Source organism: Phaseolus vulgaris, chromosome 11, assembly GCF_000499845.2.
Source record: "Phaseolus vulgaris cultivar G19833 chromosome 11, P. vulgaris v2.0, whole genome shotgun sequence".
NCBI classification, from domain to species: domain Eukaryota; kingdom Viridiplantae; phylum Streptophyta; class Magnoliopsida; order Fabales; family Fabaceae; genus Phaseolus; species Phaseolus vulgaris.
The window spans coordinates 36998776-37020075 of NC_023749.2; the positions used below are offsets into that span (position 1 = coordinate 36998776).

The 21300-nt window shown below is 43.3% G+C and overlaps 1 protein-coding gene across 7 annotated transcripts; it reads left to right on the plus strand.

Moving 5' to 3' along the window:
* The first annotated feature begins 866 nt into the window (after nucleotides 1–866).
* Nucleotides 867–10044, plus strand: LOC137828019 (L-ascorbate oxidase-like). 7 transcript variants are annotated; one of them, XM_068634431.1, is made up of 9 exons: nucleotides 1559–1624; nucleotides 1763–1856; nucleotides 2008–2089; nucleotides 8087–8307; nucleotides 8647–8851; nucleotides 8980–9106; nucleotides 9359–9425; nucleotides 9573–9701; nucleotides 9797–10044. In XM_068634431.1, exons 3-5 carry the CDS (start codon nucleotides 2074–2076, stop codon nucleotides 8797–8799), a joined length of 390 nt encoding a protein of 129 aa, XP_068490532.1. In that variant the 5' UTR covers nucleotides 1559–1624; nucleotides 1763–1856; nucleotides 2008–2073; the 3' UTR covers nucleotides 8800–8851; nucleotides 8980–9106; nucleotides 9359–9425; nucleotides 9573–9701; nucleotides 9797–10044. The 7 variants fall into 7 exon arrangements, 5 of the variants coding, with proteins under 5 accessions (XP_068490532.1, XP_068490537.1, XP_068490521.1 ...); XM_068634436.1 differs by having other exon boundaries at nucleotides 8984–9106; XR_011083808.1 differs by lacking the exons at nucleotides 1763–1856; nucleotides 2008–2089 and adding an exon at nucleotides 867–1140 and having other exon boundaries at nucleotides 8177–8508.
* Nucleotides 10045–21300: the final 11256 nt, after the last annotated feature.

Genomic DNA, 21300 nt, shown 5'->3' on the forward strand with positions numbered 1-21300 from the left:
ATCACTTTCAGATTGCTCGACAAGTCGATCGAAGAACAAATATTTGTCAAAAAGGAAGACTTCTTTCAATTAATAACTTTTGGAAATAGTAAACATCTTGTTGGAAGGCGAGTTGCATCCATACAATTCCAAGCAAATTGAACCTAAGGTTACCTTTGGAGGCAGCAAAATATGTAAATTAATGGAGGAAGTGAAGAAGTGAATCATTGCTAGTAGTTTCACATAAAAACTTGGAGAGATAAAGAACTATTTCATGGTTCTCCTAGCCTAGGTTCACTTGAACTCTAGCAAAGAGAAAGTTGAGACAAGAGAGCAAATGAATGTAATTTAGGTAGAGTTTCTATTAAGAAGTGAACTTTAAGTGTAACTCAATCTTATAAAACCAACTTATAAAATAAGGTTTGCTCCACTTATATACTATGAATTGTTCTTATCTCTAGTCGATGTGAGATCTCAAATACAACTCCCTCACACTGAGACCTGTCAACTCTTAAGTGGGACTATATATTATGGGTGGTTTGATAGCAATCCGATAGCAGGTGGCCTGATAAGCCCAACAAACCCTCGCTATGATAGACTCTAAATGACTTCGATACCATATTAAGTAGTGAACTTTAAACCTAACTCAATCTTATAAAATTGGCTTATCACTACAACAAAATTTAATTTTAATGGAGGTTTATTACCGGAGGTTATGATAACCTCTGATAAGACCGTCCTTAGCGGGAGTTTTCTAAACCCCCGATAAGTGTATTATGATTTTTTTTCTTATTTTTTACTTTCGGTATTTTCAATACAGAGAGGCAAATACATTCCTTTTAACAAAAAAGTTTTTTTTCATGTTGCCCTAAAAAAAGTCTCTGTTTAGAATTCAAAACTCTTCCCATTTTCATCTCTCAAAATTTTCGGCACAAAAAGATTTATGTCTTCTTGTACCCTATTTGATTTCTCACAAATTGGTTTCTTTCCCCATTTCTCGCACCCTACTTCTTTGTCTATGAGCGTTTTTCTTTCACTAGTGCGTTTAGTGGTGGCTTTTCCTTTCGGCGATGCGTGAGTTTTCCTTCAAATGTACTTCTTTGCCTACGAGCGTTTTCCTTCAAATGTACTTCTTTGTCTACGAGCGTTTTCCTTCCGGCGGTGCGTGGGTTTTCCTTCCGATGGTGCATTCCACGAATTTGGAACCATGTCTTACTATCATCAATTCTTCTCTCGTCTCGCTATTCTTTACTTTTCTAAATTTTATTCTTTAGTTTTTGCTCTTCTTTATGTAGAATAGGTCGATGGCAAATTGTGTAGCTATACATATTAGGAATTATCATTTTCTAAAATTACTAAGAAGAAAGAGAAAGGGACGTGTTATTTGAAATCATGCATGTAGGATTTTGTTTCTCCCTTTTGTGTTATTGGATTTCAGTTTATGTTGGATTGAAACACTAATTATATCAGTTTAAAGGTTGAATTATTTATGACTAATTATTGAATTTTATTTTAGTTTGCTATTCTTGTTCTTACTTATTGTTCAAAGATCTAATTGTTTGTTATTGTCATGTTAAAGGTAGATTTTACAGACCTTGAGTCCTGCTTTGACGTTTTTCTTAACTAGGATGTTACTAATGACAAAGTAAGCAACTCCTTAACAAATATAGATTTTTTTTAAAATGTGATTGCTTGTCTCTGTCTTGATTATTGATCTGTTATTGCTTCTTTGCAATAGGTATACCAAGGAACAGTATAACCAATTATTCTTACAATTTTTTAGAGAACAAAAGCTACTTGTTTTACTTACGTTACGGCCAGGGGCACGCAACCAAGGATTGTAGTTACCGCTCCTAGGATTAGCATGCCTGTTGCAGGTTTAGAAACCTCTTAATCTATTTATGTAGTTGTTCTTAGGTTCTTCCTTAAATGTGATTTCCACATCTTCTTTATTCTTTAGTGTTTGACTTTTTTTTCATGTGTTTCTGTTGTGACTGCAAGTGATTTGCCTTTTGGTGTCTCCTACAGATAATTCTACAACTCCAATAATTATCTCATGATCTCGCTGATTTATAGATTGGGAGTTCGTTATTAATGTTTGAATTATTTGGTTAGTGCTTACATTTTTTATGTTCCCTGTTATTTTACTGTTGGGCTGGGCCCTCTCTCACAAAACTGTTGGGCTGAGTCCTCTCTCCTTTCGTTCTCCACGTGTATATATATATGACTCAATGCATGCAACTCCATGCATGAAAAACGTGAAACATTACGTTAATAATAAAAGCTTTAGTTTCTCTCTCATTGTTACTGTTCATCTTCTCTTTCCTTGGCTCTGCCCTTTATTACTCACTGTGGGAACGCAGAACTTCAAAATGGTATCAGAGCGGGTCTAACCCGCTCTGCTCTCCGCTGCAAACTGGTTGTCTTTTAAACTCTGCTATCTTATCTTGCTCTCTTCGTTCTTCGTTTTTTTTCCTTTTGCTTCTTGCTTTGTTTTTCCGACAATGGCTGCCAGTATACAAGATTCATTCAAGAATGATCTACAAAACCCCGCTAGTCCATATTATCTCCATCCTGGAGAAAACCCAGGCATGGTGCTGGTCACGCCACATCTTGATGGAACAAACTATCATTCATGGAGCAGAGCAATGAAACGTGCGTTGCTGTCGAAAAACAAATACAAATTTGTCAATGGTGAGATTCTTGAACCCTCACGTAATGATGCCAAATACGAAGCATGGGAGAGATGCAACGTTACAGTAGTTTCCTGGATTACACGAAGCCTTAGCACACAGATTGCACAAAGCACTGTGTACATTGATAATGCAAAAGATCTATGGAACGATCTTGAAGAAAGATTCTCAAAAGGGAGTCATTTTCGCATTTCTGACCTTCTACAAGAAATCAATTCTATCAAACAGGGTGAAAGAAGCATCAATGAGTACTACACTGATTCTAAAACGTTATGGGAAGAGCTGGATTCTCTGCATCCTCTACCTACCTGCACCTGCAAATCGAAATGTACGTGCAATGTGATTAAAACCATGGCAGAATACAGAGAATCAGAGAGAATCATGTGCTTTTTGAAGGGATTGGGAGAGAGCTACAACACTGTAAAAACGCAAGTCTTATTAATGGATCCCCTTCCAGGGGTCAACCGTGTCTTCTCTCTGGTTCTGCAACAGGAGAGACATCTAAACGAAAGTGCAGTAGTGGATACAAAAATTCTCATCAACAATGCCAACCAATATGGTCAAAAGATGAATGGAAAGAACAACGGTACTAACCCTACATGGCGCAATTATGGAAGAGGAAGAGGAAGAGGAAAGAATTATGGAAAACAATGCTCTTTTTGCAATAAAATGAATCACACGGCCGACGAGTGCTACTCAAAGCATGGGTTCCCTCCTTGGATCAAACAGAGAATGGGTCATGCTGCGAATGCCATGGAAAGTGAGGTGAGTAGTGAAACAGAGAAAGGAAAGAATACACATAATGATGCTTACAGTGATCAAGTTCTAAAGGATCTTGACTCTGAGCAATTACGACAACTTGTGAATATGATTCAAGACTGCAAAGGAAAACAGAAAGTGGTGAATAACAGCATTGGAGATTTTTCAAAAGCAAGCAACATGGGTAAGGAAGGTAAAAGTTTCTGGATACTTGACACTGGGGCCACGGATCATGTAACATGTTCTATTTCTTCCTTTGTAAACTATTACAAGATAAAGCCTGTGAATGTTAAACTACCTAATAACCATGATGTTATTGCTACTCACGCTGGGACTATCATTTTGACTCATAACATTACTCTCCATAATGTATTATATATACCCGCTTTCACTTTAAATATCCTCTCTGTGCAAAGGCTGATAACTTCTTTGAGGTGTAAGCTTATTTTCACTGACAATGTTTGCCAGATACAGGAGAGGTCTACTTCGAAGATGATTGGTCAAGCTAACATTGTGAATGGGTTGTATCATCTGCACACGAATGAGAAAGAAAACCTGATATGCTTCTTACGACAACAAAGAAGTTTTGAAGCTGCTAAAGATCTCAATATATGGCATTGTAGAATGGGTCACCCATCAAAGAGGGTATTAGAAAAACTTGCTAAGCAATACACTGATATACACTTTGCTGATATAGATGTATGCACCCCTTGTCATCTTGCTAAGCAACACAAACTACCCTTCCCCTTGAACAAAACCAGTAGCGAACACGTTTTTGATTTAATTCACATGGATATATGGGGACCTTTAAATGTTAATTCTTTGCATGGTCACAGATATTTTTTAACCATTGTTGACGATCATAGTAGATATACATGGATTCATCTTATGAAAAGTAAAAGTGAAACTAGAGACTACATGCAACATTTCATTGCTCACATCAAAAACCAATTTAATAAAGATATAAAAGCTATTAGAACTGATAATGGAAAAGAGTTTTGTTGGAAAGATTTCTATGATAAACATGGCATAATACACCAAACATCTTGTAATGAAACACCTGAACAGAATTCTACTGTTGAGAGAAAACATCAACACATTCTCAATATTGCTCGCTGCATTTTGTATCAGTCCAACTTGCCAAATCCTTTCTGGTCTTATGCTGTTTTACACTCTGTGCACCTTATAAATCGCTTACCTTCTCCTGTTATTAAAAACGAATGCCCATATAAACTGTTGTATGGAAGCTTGCCTGACCTTTCCAACGTTAAGGTGTTTGGGTGTCTCTGCTTTGCTTCTACACTTGAGCAAAATAGACACAAGCTGGACCCCAGGGCACGCAAGTGCATTTTTCTTGGTTTCAAACATGGTACCAAGGGTTATGTAGTAATAGACATTCACTCTAGAGAGATCTTCACATCAAGGAATGTGATATTCTATGAGACTTATTTTTGTAATTCGAAAAATGAAAATGGTAATGATACCGCACTCGAAGACATTGATTCTGCTATATATGATGCTGCACCTCCTAAGCCTGCTGTGACCGAAGAGAACACTGAACAAGAAGAGCCTAGACGATCCATGAGAATCAAGAAACCACCAACTTATTTGGAGGACTATCATCACAGCATAATGGCATCACCATGCAGCAATGTGACACAGAAAAGCAAGGTACTGTATCCCCTTAGCTCTGTCATATCTTATAAAGGATTAGCAAAAAGTCATCTAAAATATGCTCTGTCAATTTCATGCCAAAATGAACCTCAAAACTATGAGGAAGCCAAGCAATATCCTGAATGGAGGGAAGCCATGAAAGCAGAAATAAAAGCTCTTGAAGAGAATGAAACTTGGAAGATAGTGGAGCTCCCACCAAACAAAACAGCCATCGGGTGCAAGTGGGTTTTCAAAATTAAGCGGAAAGCTAATGGAGACATAGAGAGATACAAGGCAAGACTTGTAGCAAAGGGCTACACACAGCGTGAAGGGATTGATTACATGGAGACATACTCACCTGTGGCAAGACTCACAACGATTCGCACCATCCTAGCAGTGGCATCCACCATGAATTGGTACCTTGAACAGCTCGATGTTAACAATGCTTTTTTGCATGGTGACCTAGAAGAGGAAGTCTACATGGAATTGCCACCAGGCATTGCCTCCAAGAAGGCCCATCAGGTATGTCGTTTGATGAAGTCCATCTATGGTCTAAAGCAAGCAAGCAAACGCTGGTATGATAAGCTTACCTCCTTCCTTCATTCCATTAATTTTACGCACTCCAAAGCTGACAACTCACTTTTTGTGAGAAACATTGAGGATTCCTTCATTGCACTTCTTGTATACGTAGACGATATTCTCATTACTGGAAACAATGCTGATGACATTAATGCAGTAAAAGATTCCTTAAATACAGCATTTAAAATAAAAGACTTAGGTCATTTGAAGTTCTTTTTAGGTCTAGAGATCGCTAGGACTGTGAAAGGCATTCATATTTGTCAACGCAAGTATGCTCTTGAGATTTTGGCAGATGCAGGGATGCTGAATGCTAAACCAGCAGCCACACCTATGGTGCAAAAGAATGAAACTCTGTTCGACAAAGATGCAGCGGTGCATGAAGTCTCCATGTACAGAAGAATCATTGGAAGACTGCTTTACTTGGTAAATACAAGGCCTGACATTAGTTTTTCTGTGCAATTCCTTAGTCAATTTGTTGAGGCACCCACGAAAGCACACCATCAAGCAGCACAAAGAATTCTTCGCTACATAAAAGCCTCTCCAGCTCAAGGTCTTTTTTATCCCAGAGACACAAGCTGGCAGATCAAGGCATTCAGCGACTCAGATTGGGCATCATGCGTTACAACACGACGCTCTACCACTGGCTTCTGCATTTTCCTTGGTGAATCTTTGATATCATGGAGAACCAAAAAGCAAAGCACCATATCTCGTTCTTCATCTGAAGCAGAGTATCGAGCTCTTGCAGCTACTAGTTGCGAGATTCAATGGCTAAGTTTCTTGCTTGAAGATCTACGCATTACTTCTGATGGAGTTGCCAGCCTATTTTGTGACAGTCAATCAGCAAGGCATATAGCACAAAATAACAGCTTCCATGAAAGAACGAAGCATATAGAAATAGACTACCATGTAGTGAGGGAGAAGCTGCGTCAAGGTCTTTTCCACCTATTGCCTATTCGCACAGAAAACCAACCTGCTGATCTTCTTACCAAATCTCTTAACAAAGAGATCTTTTACAAATTCCTTTCCAAGCTTGGTGTGTTAAACATTCACCCACCAGCTTGAGGAGGCGTTTTGATGTTCCCTGTTATTTTACTGTTGGGCTGGGCCCTCTCTCACAAAACTGTTGGGGTGAGTCTTCTCTCCTTTCGTTCTCCACGTGTATATATATATATGACTCAATGCATGCAACTCCATGCATGAAAAACGTTAAACATTACGTTAATAATAAAAGCTTTAGTTTCTCTCTCATTGTTACTGTTCATCTTCTCTTTCCTTGGCTCTGCCCTTTATTACTCACTGTGGGAACGCAGAACTTCAAAATATATTATTAGTCTATTATCATTATTCCCAGTACTATAGCTATACCTTATAATGTGTCTCGCGAGGGTATGCATAAAAACTACAGTACATTAGTTTAAAATATAAATATTAAAAGATAAAACTTATTTATAGTTAAATAAGTAACTAAACTTGGTTATTATGTTGAGCATGCTACAGTTGTTAAGGTAATTGTGAGATTTCTTAAGATCCACGTATTAAAAAAAAATAAAAATGAAAGAGCTATCTTTATTCTGTTTATATTTGAAATAAATCTAAATTGAATGGTGCTCACACCAATCATGTTGTACATAGTTAGTTTAGTGTTTTTTCTTAGATATGATATTATTATGAAAAAGAGAAAAAGATGAAATCTATAGTAGAGAGACACTTGGAATCTAGTATTGTGTAAGTGTTGATGATGCTACCAGATTTGAAGGAATCACAAATATTTTTTGTATCTAGTATCTGCTGGTGATTGAAGTGTTTCCAAAAACACTTGGTGCCCTGATCTGTAATGACACTGTTACACATGTTATCATTTTTTTGTCTCCTATACGAAGAAAGCTGCAATCTCTGTAGTATAAGGTCTTTTACTATTAAAAAAATGAAGGTTTCTTATCTTCTTATTGAGCTTACATGATAAAGTATTCAATCCTTGCAGCACTCATTCTTCTAGATAAAAAAATTGTCGCAAAAAGTGTTTTAGTTTCTGTTGTTGAGGAAACTATTTGATAATTTTGTATACTCATGTTCTTGGGTCAGATCTTTAAGATTTGGAATAACTCATTAAACAGGATATCAGGTTTTCCTCATTCATCATAGATGGCTTCTTCTGTTAGTTTAGTGGTCTATCCTCTTCCCATTCATTATTGCCATATTCATTTAATTGAATCATATATGCAATAAGTGTATGGCAATAATGACACAAACTTACATTTCATGACACAAACTTAGTTTAAAAGGTGGAACCAACAATAAAATATATTATATAATAACAATCTATTTCAGTTCATCCATTATATAAAGACCATCCCAGTTTTTAACATCTCTCAACTATATCTCAATTAGCTTTCTCTCTTTCTTACGCCTATTTTACTTGCTAGGCATGGTTGAGCTTCCGTTCAGCTCAAGGGCTATTCCAACATTGCTCATTCTCTGTTTCTTCCTTATTTTTGGGAATTTCCACAATGCAGAGGCCAGAAATAGACATTACAAATGGGAGGTGAAGAATGAGTATAGGTCCCCTGATTGCTTTAAGAAGCTTGTTATCACAATCAATGGAATAACTCCAGGACCCACCATCCAGGCTCAGGAGGGTGACACGGTTGTTGTTCAACTTAACAACACTTTGATGACGGAAAACCTTTCCATTCACTGGCATGAGATTAGACAAGTTTGGCTTCATCTTCTACCCAAAATATATTTTCAAAATATAAGCTTAAATAAAAAAAGATTTAAATGATTAATTTAGACTTTTCATATATTGCTTGGCGGCACATTTATTTATCAGTTTGTTGTAGACAAGGTAAGTTCTAATATTCTACCCACATGAATAATCATATTAATTCCTTATCTTCTGTTTGCCGTTTGCTGTTCAATTCTTTCATACTTAACACCAAAACAGCTCTTAGTGTCTTATTTGCTTGAATCTTTTATGTTACAGCCTGGTATATATCTTTACCATGCTCACTATGGAATGCAAAGGGAAGCGGGGCTATATGGACTAATTCGTGTGGCACCCCGTGACCCTGAACCCTTTACCTATGACTTTGACAAGCATTATTCTGAACGATTGGTACCACAAGAGCACTTATGAACAAGCTGCTGAACTATCTTCAATTGCCTTTCAATGGGTGGGAGAGCCTCAGGTAAATTAATTGTTCAATGCAAAATCTACCATCTTTTCTATTTCCTTTCTTCAATGTGTAACTGTTGGTTTTATTCTTACTCTTTGTATATATTTGTTTTCCCCAATCACTTCTGATTCATGGAAAAGGAAGATTCAACTGCTCCAAATCTCCAAGCTTGAGCACTGATGTTTGTGACATATCAAAATGTTCTCCCTTTATACAAACTGTGATCCCAGGCAAAACATACCGACTCAGAATTGGCTCCAAATAGAGGTAATCAAAGGTTTTGTATATAAATAAATTTTCATCCATCCTTTCTAAACAAATCTTCTAAACATTATCAATTTATTTTTTAGTTTACCAAGATAATCAGGTTATCAATTTATTCTGTAAACCACCTACAGAATCAGGTTAAGCTTTTCATGTGTTGCTTTGGTATTCATTGAAGTCCAATTTAGCTAACAATGATTTTTGGCCTTTTCAGTTTTAGTTTTAAATTTCTGATGTGGTGTTGTTGTTTACCAGATGCCAAGATTAAGAGTAGATTGAACTTGGCCATGAGCTTGGACATCTACGTTCCAAGGGATGAAAGGTCTGATCACTTGAAATTGTCAGACTTTCTTGTTAACGCACTGAAGTCCATACTTCAGGTTATCAAACCTGAGTTGGAATCTCTATTCGACAGCAGCCCTGATGAGTTTAATAGATAGCTTTAAAGATGTGTTTAAACTCTACGTAGGTGGGATCAAGGTGTCTGAAGGTATACTTAAGAATGTTAGGGATAAAATCCCTGCAGAGCTGCTCAAAGAACTTCTCCGAACTGATGGAGAAAGGTTCCTCAAGTTTCCCGTGCCTCAGGTGATTAAAGGTATTTTTACTGTGCTGACAAAGAAACCTGAAAATGTCACGTATTTTTGTAAATGACTCCCATATGATGACCACATTCTTATAAATTTTGAGCAGAAGATAAGTCTGCATGGAGAACCGATGAAGAATTTGCTAGAGAGATATGCTTGCAGGTGTAAACCTTGTTATTATTCGCTGCCTCCAAGTACGAGCAAGTGATTTTAGCCTTACTATTTTATAATAGATCGAATTCAACTAAATAATTGTATTTATAGGTTATTGTTATTTAACATCTTACTATCAGTTTTTTTATTTTATTTTACAAAACATGTTTTATATTAATTTAGAATTTAATTTCTTCTGAATTTGTATTTAAATATTACCTCTCAAATTAAGAAATCATAAATGGGTATTAATTTTTATATATTATTCCCAATGATCTTACTATAACATTTCTTTTTTTATAATGTTTAAAAAGATGTACAAAAGGTGTTCCAGAAAAGAAAAATAAGATCACGTTGAGTTGTAACGATAATATATATATATATCATTGACCTGCTGCAACACTATTATACCACTTCACATAAAACTATAAGCTAACTTAAAAAAGGCTTGAATTTTTAGTCGTATTGATTTGGATTTACAGGGCCACACCAAAGTTGGTTTTACCAAGGTATTGTTTATTATTAATAAATGGATTTTAATGAATAAGATGAATGAAATAATGAATTCAAATTGAATAAGATGAATGAAATAATGAATTAGTAAGTAATTTAAAGAATAAGATTAATGAATTAGTGTTAGATGATAGAAGAAGAACATAGGGTTTGACAAAATTATTGGGTTATTTTGGTTTGACATTTTTATTATTTGTAACCGACTTTTTTATATATGCACCTCTTAGAAGTAGTGGGGGTTTCAAAACCGTCAGTAATAGGAGGGCTTTTCAAAATTGCTGGAAATAGCAGAGGTTTTCAAAAACCGCCGGGAATAGCGGGGTTTTCAAAACCGCCGAAATAGCGACGTGGATCTTCCAGGGGAAAAGCGCAAACCACGGGTAACGCACTTAACGGGGGTTAAAACCGCCGCTAACGCCAAATATAACCCCCGTTAAAAATAATTTTTTTGTAGTGTATAAGGTGAGGTTTGTACCCACTTATATACTATGAAATGTCTTTATGTCTAGTCGATGTGAGATCTGCAACGGTTTCATTACTCAAATGAAGTCGAAAAATAAAAGAAGAGTGCCCTATTTATTAGAGAAGAAGAGAGGAGTAGTGTGCCATGCAAGCTACCTAACCCTAACTTTTATGACAAGTTAGGATTAGGGTTTGTGTCTTGCCACCCAAGATATCTCAAACCGTAGTAGTACTAGAAGGTGGTTTTTTTGTTGTTATTTTATGCTTTCAGTAAAGATAAAAATCTCGTGTGAGAAAGTTGTTACAAGAGTAATTACAAAAGGGGCTTGAGTCCCCCGGTCAAGGTACGCTATTTTTGAATACTACACTGAAATTAAATCTTCTCTTGTTTTGTATGCTCTCACTAACTTGATCGTCGGAGTATGATCAATAGGTAGAGCTCCCTCTATTTCAACGGAGCCACGTTCCAGTGCAACAAGAAGACACAAAATAGATTCCAGAGGAGACAGATCAGAAGTGGAGCTTTTCACCAGAGTCAACTGGCGAGAACATTTGGTGCCCATCGCGGGCCCGATAAAATCTGATCCCATCCACATTCGTGTTTAAAGCCTTCCAAAATGATAAGGAACCCTAGGCAAGCACCACTGGGATCTGAGGGAAGTGATGCCCCCCCCTACAACAACTCATGGAGACTATGAGGGCTCTCAGGAAGCCAATGAGCAGAACAGGCAGAACTAGGAATGGATTCAGCAAGAAGCTAAAGTCGAGCAAGAGAGTCTACAAGAAGAAGCCCGAGCTGAGCAAGTGCTTCTGCAGGATCAGATGATGGCAAAGATAGAGGCTTCCTGGGCAACCAATGAGGAATTGCGCAAGACCAATGAGGATTTGCGCAAGAATCTACAACAGTGTGACTGACTTTTAGGTGGCTCACGTTTGGCTTTCTTCCATTCAGCAACTCATAAGTGTTAGAATATATGGCCTTAAACGAGAAGGGGGGGGGGTGAATTGTTTAAGAGAGGTTTTTGAAATCTTTTTCAAATTTAACAAAATTCTTTGTATGAATCCAGAATAGAAATCTTAGCCAAGAACAAAAGCAATAAAACAACAAAGCAACAGAGAACAATCGGTTGTTTCTGCGAAACAATCGGTTGTTTATACCAGTAAAACTTAAAACAAAATTTAAACGAGTTTGAGGGTAAGAGAGAGATACACCAACAGTTTATACTGGTTCAATCTTAAGCCAAGAGCTACATCCAGTCCCCAGAAAACCACTGGGTAATCCACTAAGTAATCAAACCAGATTACAACACACAAACCACCAAAGTAGTGACCTTGAACCCTTCAAGAAACACACTCCCTTTGGAAAAACATACACCAAGAGTATTGATCTTGACCACCTCAAGAGCACACAACACTCCTTGGCAACTGATCCTGCCTGTTGACCAAAACGCTGGAGCTTTGCCTCGTCAAACTTGGATCGACGTGTGCGCCGCGTCAATCTCCGTCCTTCGCCGCGATCCACCTCAAGAACCTGCAAAAGAACAGAGCGGCGCCGCTGCGGCCGATCACACTCCAACGCCCAAGTCAGTGACTGAACCACCAATTACTAAGAGTAACACTCAAGAACTCTCAAGGAACCGTGAACCAGTTCTCTCTCAGTATTCTCTAGAACTCGCAAGCGTAAAGAAGACAATCTGAACGTGCGTACCTCAGAAGTTCGTTGGGAAACCCTTATATACCTGGACACTTTCTCTCTCCTGGCAGTTACACATCTGGACACGTGGCTCGCATCCAGCTGTACACGTGCCATCATCTGGAGCCTCCTTGACTTGGGCACTACTTCTGACTCTCCTTTGGCTAAGTTACTTGTGCATGATACTACTCAGTGCATAGCTGTCCTGGAGTGCGATCTCTACTGGATTGGCAAGCTAGGGTGCCTTCGTACACACCTTCCCTGTGGTCTCGCCGGCCGCCTTCATAATCTGCACCACCTTCATCTTCGGCGATGTGCTTGCTTCGGCGATCTCTAATCACTTGGTCGCCTGGGTTTACATCTGGCGACTTCATCTTCAACCTGGTGAATCAACAACTTCCTTCATCACTCTTCCGATCATAAAAAGGTACTTCCTTTACTTCTTCTGCTGGTTTTCCCTGCATTTTAACCGATTCGCATCATCCATTAACTGTCTGGTGCATACGCTGTGGGCTGTTTTCTTTGTTTCTCCTTCCTCGTAAATTAGGGCTTCGTCTTCGTTACAACGAACCCTCGTTCGTTCGTTTTTCACCCTTCTTCCACGATCGAGTCAGCCTCTGCGAACCCTGATCACCTTTTCTTTTCTTCTTCCTTTGCAGATGGCTCGCTCAAAGATCACCCCAAATCCTCCTCCCTCGTCACGAAACCCTTCATCTCAAGCACACAACCCACCGCGAGCACCTGGTGCTTCTTCTTCTCAGGCTGAGAGGCCTGCACCCTCCCGCTCTAACCTGGCTCAGGCTACTCCACCTGTCGCCGGAGGAGCCTCCGTCCCTTCTCTCGACTTCAAAAAATTGTACCCATGGGCCACCTCGACTTTGTTGAAGGAAACCTCCTCAGTAAACTCTGTTGGGGCAGTTCTTCGACTGAAGAAAGGGGACGAGCCTCACCAGTCGTTCCACAAGGAGCATGACGACAAGATGACGGTGCTACCTTGCCCCCCCGACCTGCCAGTGTGCGTCGACGACAAAGGGAACACCGGCGGGTTGTTCTGCTTCATATATACCACCCTGTTCAAGAAGGTGAAACTTAGGTTTCCCTTCACTCGCTTTGAAAGAGAGCTACTCATCGAGCTCGACATCGCCGCCGCCCAGCTCCATCCCAACATCTGGGCGTTCGTGCGGGCGTTCCAGATCATGTGCGATCATCTGGGCTTGCCAGCGTCAGTGGACGTCTTTCTCTTCCTCTTCGAAGCCAAACACCCAGGAGATCGTCTGTGGGTGAGTTTGAACGGGATTGCTGGGAGGTCGATCCTCTCTATCTTCCAGCAATCTTACAAAGACTGGAAGGGCAAGTTTGTCCAGGTGCGCCCAAATGACAAGGACGCCTCACTGCTCGACGGTTTCCCCTTGTATTGGGTAAACAAGAGGAATAAAGAGTCCAAAGGCAGCTTCAGGAGGCCAAGGAGTCAAGACAGCATGGGTGCTTTGGACAAGGATCTGTGCTTCTTCTGGAAAAGCGTAGCAGACGCCAATATCACCTTCCTCACCACTACACTCATCTCCTTCGAGTTTTTCGAAGATCAACTCGAAGTTCGCATAGGTTAGAACTCACCTCAACGTCTAAGTTATTTCCTTGACATTACCTCTGCTAACTGTTTCTGGGCGTCTTGTGTGTTGCGCACAAGACTTTGGTTTTACTTTCTGCATCACTCATCTGCTTTTGTTGCACACTGTCTTATGCGTTTATCTTCCTCTCTGAACTAACCCATGTATCTTTGCATTATGCAGATCGTATGTTGGGCCAGGGGAAACTCGCTGAACTGAGGGCGCTCGCCCGAGCCCATGGGTTGGCATCGGGTTCCCAGACCGTGCCAAACTCAGTGGTGGAGATCGCCGCTGCACAGGGCAGATCGCCACCCAAAGGCCCAACTTCCTCCAAGGCCAAGCCCGCCAACCAGCGCAAGAAACTTATCCTCAGGAAACCAAAGAGGAAAATCCCTCAAGTGGTTCACGAGGAAGAAGAAGAAGACGACGAGGCGACTGAAGATGGCCTCGTTACCAAGAGGAAGAGGGTGGCGCCTTCTTCACCATCTGCTCCCCCTCCTCTTCCAACATCAACACCACCATCCACACCTGCTCCGCCTCCCACATTGCTTCCTCCACCAGCTCCCGCCTCGCCAGTCCAAGCGATTCCTCTGGCGTCTGCACCTCCTGTGGTTGAGGCCGCCGAGCCTAACTTCATGGAGGACCCCCCGAGCGCCTCCACGCCCTATGTATCAGCTGGAGGGGGTCCTCCTTCAAACGCCTCGACCGCCAACGCCGCACCAGTCGGGGATGAGGGTGCTCACAACTCTCCAATCCTCATCACTGAATCCCCGACGTCGCCACCACGCCAAGAAACCCTCATTGATCAACCAACTCAGGAAGGTGGCGGCGAGAACCAACAACAAGCCCCCCCGGTGCCTCCACCAGCAAGCCTCTCTCTTGAGGTCCAAAGGGTGTGGGAGCCCTTCTCAGCAAAACTGAAGATGATGGCGGAGGATTTCCCCTCCATCATATCTAAAGTTGTGGAGAGTTCCACCAGGAAGCTCCAGGATGACCTCTTCGCACTCCGAACTGAGAATAGCACCATAAGGATTGAGGCGGAGAGGTTATCCTGCAATCTAACACTCGCCGAGATCGAACACTCCCGAGTAGAAGATGCCATGAGCATCGAGCTCCGGGTGGCGCGCAAGGAGGCCACCGATCTACGCCATAAGGTGTAGCTTCTGGCTCAAGAGAAGATTGAGCTGGAGAGCAAGCTGGTGCCTTATCGCGTCAAAGTGGCTGACCTGGAGGCGTTGATCAAAGCTGACGCCGCCAAGGTAAAGAACCTCGAGAAAAGGTCAGCCGATCGGGAGGTCTTCTTGGGGAAGGTGGAGAAAGAAAGAGACGACACCGTGGCCAATCTCGCTGAAGCCACCGAAGAAAACGGGAAGATCGCCGTAGAACTGGCCCAGGTGCAGGCAGAATCCAAGAAGGTTGCTGAAGACCTTCTTCAAGCTCGGGAAACCATTGAAGAACTTAAGAAACAAGCTGAAGAGCTGAAGCAGCAGAACGAAGGGCTAAAGAAACAAATCGAAGAACTTGAGCTGAGCTCTGCCCAGATTCTTGCTGCTGGATTCGAGGCCGCCCGGGAATAGTTCGCTTTCCTGTACCCCGACTTGGATCTTACCATGGTGTCTCTCAACAACGAGGTGGTGGACGGGAAGGTTGTTCCTGCTGAAGACTGATTGCTTCCCTCCATCCACGATTCTTATGCTTTCTCCCTTACCCGATCTGCTTGTAATAAACTTTCTATTTTTTTGTACATGTACCTTGAACTGATGTTTTACTTCATTATAAAGTCTTTGTATTCTTCTTATAACTTCTCTGTCTGCTTTATCTCTTCTTGTATAATTTTCTTCAAAGAAATTAACTTAGCAATTTCGTAAGCGCGATTGCATACTTAACTACTTCGAACCACCGGTCTTCGAACAAAAACACTCTTAACAACTTGCAATCTCAAGGCAATGAACCTTAGAGCGAAATCGCTCTTCAAATAACAAACTTCAACTCAACTAACGGCTTAAGACACCGCTCATCTGATCTGCCTTATCAAAACTGGTCTTGACTTTCTCGCCATTGTTCGAATTTCTCCTGGTCGCCAAAGACTCTTGGCGTTTATCAGCTTCCTCCTACCTTCACAACTTGGCCATTGTTCCTTTATCTGGGGGTAGAGGCGCCTTTCGGATCCTTCTCTACCTTCCTGAGCTTCAGAACAAAAGACCGGGTGGCTAGGCGTTCTCTTCGAACCTACCTTAGCCACCCTCCAAACTTCTTCCACCCTTCACACCATACCTGAACTCGTTCGAGACGAGAAGGATTTTATCTTGCCTGAATCGCTCATCGGCGATCAGGTCTTTAACTCGCCTGAACTCGCTCATCGGCGAGAAGGTCTTTTAACTCGCCTGAACTCGCTCATCGGCGAGAAGGTCTTTATCTCGTGCCTCTACATTGCCCCAGGGGTTACATCTTCTCTCCCCCAGAAACACTGAGGACTTTTTGCTGGTGCCTCTACATTGCCCCAGAGGTTACGTCTCCTCTCCCCCAGAAACACTGAGGACTTTTACTGGTGCCTCTACATTGCCCCAGGGGTTACATCTCCTCTCCCCCAGAAACACTAAGGACTTTTCGCTCTTCCTCGCCTGCGCTCGCTCGACGGCGAGGAGGTCTTTGTCTCGCCTCAGAACGCGCGAGGGTGTTGAGGTCTTTTAACTGGTGCCTCCGATCGCCGAAAGACAATGAGGACTTTAACTTTAACTGGTGCCTCCGATCGCCGAAAGACGATGAGGACTTAGAAACTTTTTAGAAAGCATGCAATATATCTTTAACTTGCCTTAAATCACACATAAGTGACAAGGTCTTTCTTCAAAACTTTCGGAAAACAACAAGCATGCAATCTAAAACAACTTTAAGCTTCGAAAACTCTTCTTTATTGGGTGGCCTCATTAAAAACCCTCCTTAGGGAAAAAAGAGTGCCCCCTTCAAACTGTTTTAACAGAGACATTGTAATATAACTTCGTGTTTGTCTTTACTTACAAAGCTCTTAACTGTAATAAAACTTGAGGTGCGTGGCGTTCCAAGTGCGAGGAATCGCCCCTCCTTCCAACGTCTCTAAGCGGTAGGCGTCGTTCCCAAGCGCCTCGGATATTCTGAACGGTCCCGTCTATTCTCCATCTCGTACTGGTGGGCTTTCCTCATCACCAGGTCGCCCTCTCTGAACTGTCTCGACATCACCTTCGAGTTATATCTTCGTTCAATCCTTCTCTTCAATGCCTCAGCTTTCAATCTCGCCTCTTCCCTGACCTCATCCAGTAGATCCAGGTTCAACCTTCTCTCCTCATTCGAGTCTTCCTCCACGAAGTTCTGGAATCTCGGCGAGCTCTCTTGGATTTCTACTGGAATCATTGCGTCGCATCCATAGACCAAGCTGAACGGGGTCTCATGGGTTCCTGACTGCTCGGTGGTGTGGTACGCCCAGACTATACGGGGTACCTCCTCAGCCCAACTTCCTTTGGCTTTCTCTAGCCTTCTCTTCAAACCTCTTAGCAACACTCGATTGGCTGACTCTACTTGGCCATTCGTCTGAGGGTGCTCGACGGATGCAAACACTTGTTGAATTCCCACCCCTTCGCACAGCTTCTTCAACAGGTGACTTGCAAACTGAGTCCCACTGTCCGACACCAGGCGCTTGGGCACACCAAACCGGCACACAATGTTCTTCCACACGAAACCTTCGATCTTGTGTGCGGTGATCTGGGCCACCGGTTCTGCTTCGATCCACTTGGTGAAATATTCAATCGCCACCACCAAGTACTTCATCTGCCTGATCGCCAGCGGGAATGGTCCCAGGATGTCGATTCCCCAAGTATGAAACGGCCAAGGGCTGTAAATCGACTTCAACTCTTCGGGAGGCGCCTTGTGCCAATCGGCGTGCTGCTGGCATTGCTTACAGCACTGCGCATACTTCTTGCAGTCTTCTCTCATTGTTGGCCAGTAGTAACCTGCACGGAGAGTCCTTGCGGCCAGAGCTCGACCCCCGACGTGGCTTCCGCATATCCCTTCATGGAGCTCTGCCATGATTCTTGTACATTTTTCCCCATGCACACATTCCAGGAGTGGATGAGTAAACCCAAACCTGTACAACTCGCCATCAATCATTGTGAACTTGCTAGAATTCTTCTTTATCTTCCTAGCCTCTGTCGGATCCAGCGGGAGAAGGCCATCCGCCAGACAACGCTTGTACTGTGTTACCCAGGTGTCGGCTCATGGGTCGTGCAGACCTGCGTCATGTTCACCTTCTCTCCCCGACATGCTCTTATTCTTGGCGACCTCAAGGTCTCTTAGTCAGGGATCTGTGACTCCTCGCCGCTTTCTCCGTCGACTAGCTTATCTGAAGAACCAGGTGATCTGCCACAAATGCTCTCGGCGTCTTCAGAGTTTCTTGAATCACCGTCCTTTGCCTACCCCCCTTGCCTGAACTGGCGAGCTTAGCCAGCAAGTCAGCTCAGGCATTCTGCTCTCTGGGCACATGCACCACTTCAAAGGAGGCAAAGGAACTCTTCAATTCCTACACATACTCCAGGTAAGCCGCCATTTGTGGATCTTTGGCCTGGAACTCGCCTGTTACTTGCCCCGTGACTAGCAGCGAGTCACTCTTTGCTATCAGGACCCTAGCTCCCATCTCTTTGGCCAGCAAGATTCCAGCGATCAGCGCCTCATACTCTGCTTGATTGTTGCTGGCCTTGAAGGCAAACCTCAAAGATTGTTCGATCAGCACGCCGTTGGGTCCCTCCAAGATGACTCCAGCATCGCTACCCTGCTGGTTCGACGATCCATCCACTGAAAGCACCCAACGAAAGTCGTCCCCTTTAACTCGTGTCGCCTCAGATGAGAGCTCGACCACGAAATCTGCGAAGATCTGTCCCTTAATCGGACCTCGGGGCTCATACTTAATATCAAACTCCGACAGCTCCACTGCCCACTTCACCATCCTCCCAGCAACATCAGGCTTCTTCAAGACCTTCTGGATGGGCAAGTCGGTCATCACCAGTATCGTGAAGCTATGGAAATAGTGGCGTAACCTCCTCGCCGAAAAGACTACTGCCAGTGCAGCCTTCTCTAGGGCCTGATATCTTGTTTCGGGGCCCTGCAGTACCTTACTCACAAAATAAATAGGCTTTTGAGCCTGATCTTGGTCCTGGGCGAGCACCGCACTCACCGCCCTCTCAGTTACAGCAAAATACAACCTGAGGGGGGTTCCCACCAGCGGTTTGCATAAGACCGGCGGGCTCGCCAGATACTCCTTCAGCTTGACGAAGGCTTCCTCACACTCCTTCGTCCAGGCAAACTTGTTATTCCGCCTTAAACACTGGAAATATGGATGGCCCTTCTCTCCGCTTGCTGACACGAAGCGAGACAGGGCGGCCATCCGACCTGTAAGCTGTTGTACTTCCTTCACGGTGGCGGGGCTCCTCATCGCCAAGATGGAGGCACACTTGTCAGGGTTGGCTTCTATTCCTCTCTCAGTTAAGAGGAAACCCAAGAACTTTCCAGCCTCCACGCCAAAGATGCACTTTTCAGGATTCAGCTTCAACCTAAACTTGGCGATCGTAGTGAACAACTCCTCCAAGTCTGCAACGTGCTTGCTTTTCTCTGGCGAGGTCACGACCATGTCATCTACGTACGCTTGCACATTCCTTCCCAGCATTGGTGCAAGTACTCGATCCATCAACCTCTGGTACGTGGCCCCCGCGTTCTTCAGCCCAAACGGAATCACCTTGTAGCAATAGCACGATCTCTCGGTCATGAAAGCAGTCTTCTCTTCATCCATGGGATGCATCTTGATCTGGTTATACCCCGAGAAGGCATCCAGGAAACTCAACAACTTACACCCTGCAGCACTATCCACCAGGGCATCTATGCTTGGTAAAGAATATGAGTCCTTTGGGCAAGCCTTATTCAGATCGGTGAAATCGACGCACATGCGCCATTTCCCGTTGCTCTTCTTCACCAGCACGACATTGGCCAGCCAATCAGGGTACTGCACCTCCCGGATATGGCCTGCAGCGAGGAGTTTCTGTGTTTCGTCTCTGATCGCCTGCCTCCTCTCCTCATTGAACTTCCTTCTCCTCTGTCGTACTGGTCTCACCTGACTGTCCATCGCCAAATGATGGCACAAGAAGTTGGGATCGATCCCGGGCATGTCCGAAGCGGACCATGCAAACGCATCCAGATGCCGCTCTATCACCTTGGCGATCTGGTCCTGGAGCTCAACTTCCAGTGATCTTCCCAGCTTGAAGATTTTTCCCCCGATCTCCCTCTCGAGCCACTGCTCGACGGGTTTTGGTCTGGTTTCTCTGGCGATCACCGCCCTGGCGATTCCCAACTCCCTCGCTTCCTCAGGGCGATTCCTCGCCTCTTCTTCCTCCAGACCGGCGTTCCCCTCCCCCAGCTCAGCATCCACCATCACCACGTCTCTTCCGGCGGTCTCTTCTATTACTGTCGATCTGGGCTTCACACCAGGAGGCGGGGTGGTTGTTACGTAACTTACCGACCTCTTGTTTTTCAGGCTATTCTCATAGCACTTCTTCGCTTCCTTCTGGTCGGATTTGATGGTGATCACCACCCCCTCCATAGACGGCAACTTCACCTTCATGTGCCGGGTCGACGGTATAGCGCCTATTCTGTTGAGCGTGGGCCTTCCCAACAGAATGTTGTATGCTGAAGGAGCGTTCACGACAAGGTACTTGATTTTTTCTGTTCTCGAACCCGCCTCATCTGTAAACGTAGTCCTCAACTCAATGTACCCCCTGACCTCTACCTGGTCGCCAGCGAAACCATACAAACACCCTCCATAGGGCCTCAGCTGGTCAAGGGGTAGCTCCAGCTGCGTGAAAGTCGGCCAGAACATCACATCTGCCGAGCTTCCTTGGTCCACCAGAACCCTGTGGACCTTTCTTCCTGCCGTGATCAACGAGATGACTATGGGATCGTTGTCATGAGGCACAACGTCCCGAAGATCTTGCTTGGTGAACGTAATGTCCACATCCGGCGAGTGGTCTTCAAACATATCCACCGTCATCACGGACCTCGCATACCTCTTCCTCTGTGATGCGGTGCATCCACCACCCGAGAAACCTCCTGCAATGGTGTGGATTTCCCCGTGTGTGGGCATCTCGTGCTGCTGAGCCTCACCGCCTACTG

What these genes read in the sequence shown, in the direction of transcription:
- LOC137828019 (XM_068634420.1), top strand. An exon ending in AGGCTCAGGAGGGTGACACG is followed by an intron (nt 8,308 to 8,646) that starts GTTGTTGTTCAA and finishes TTTATGTTACAG; the next exon opens with CCTGGTATATATCTTTACCA.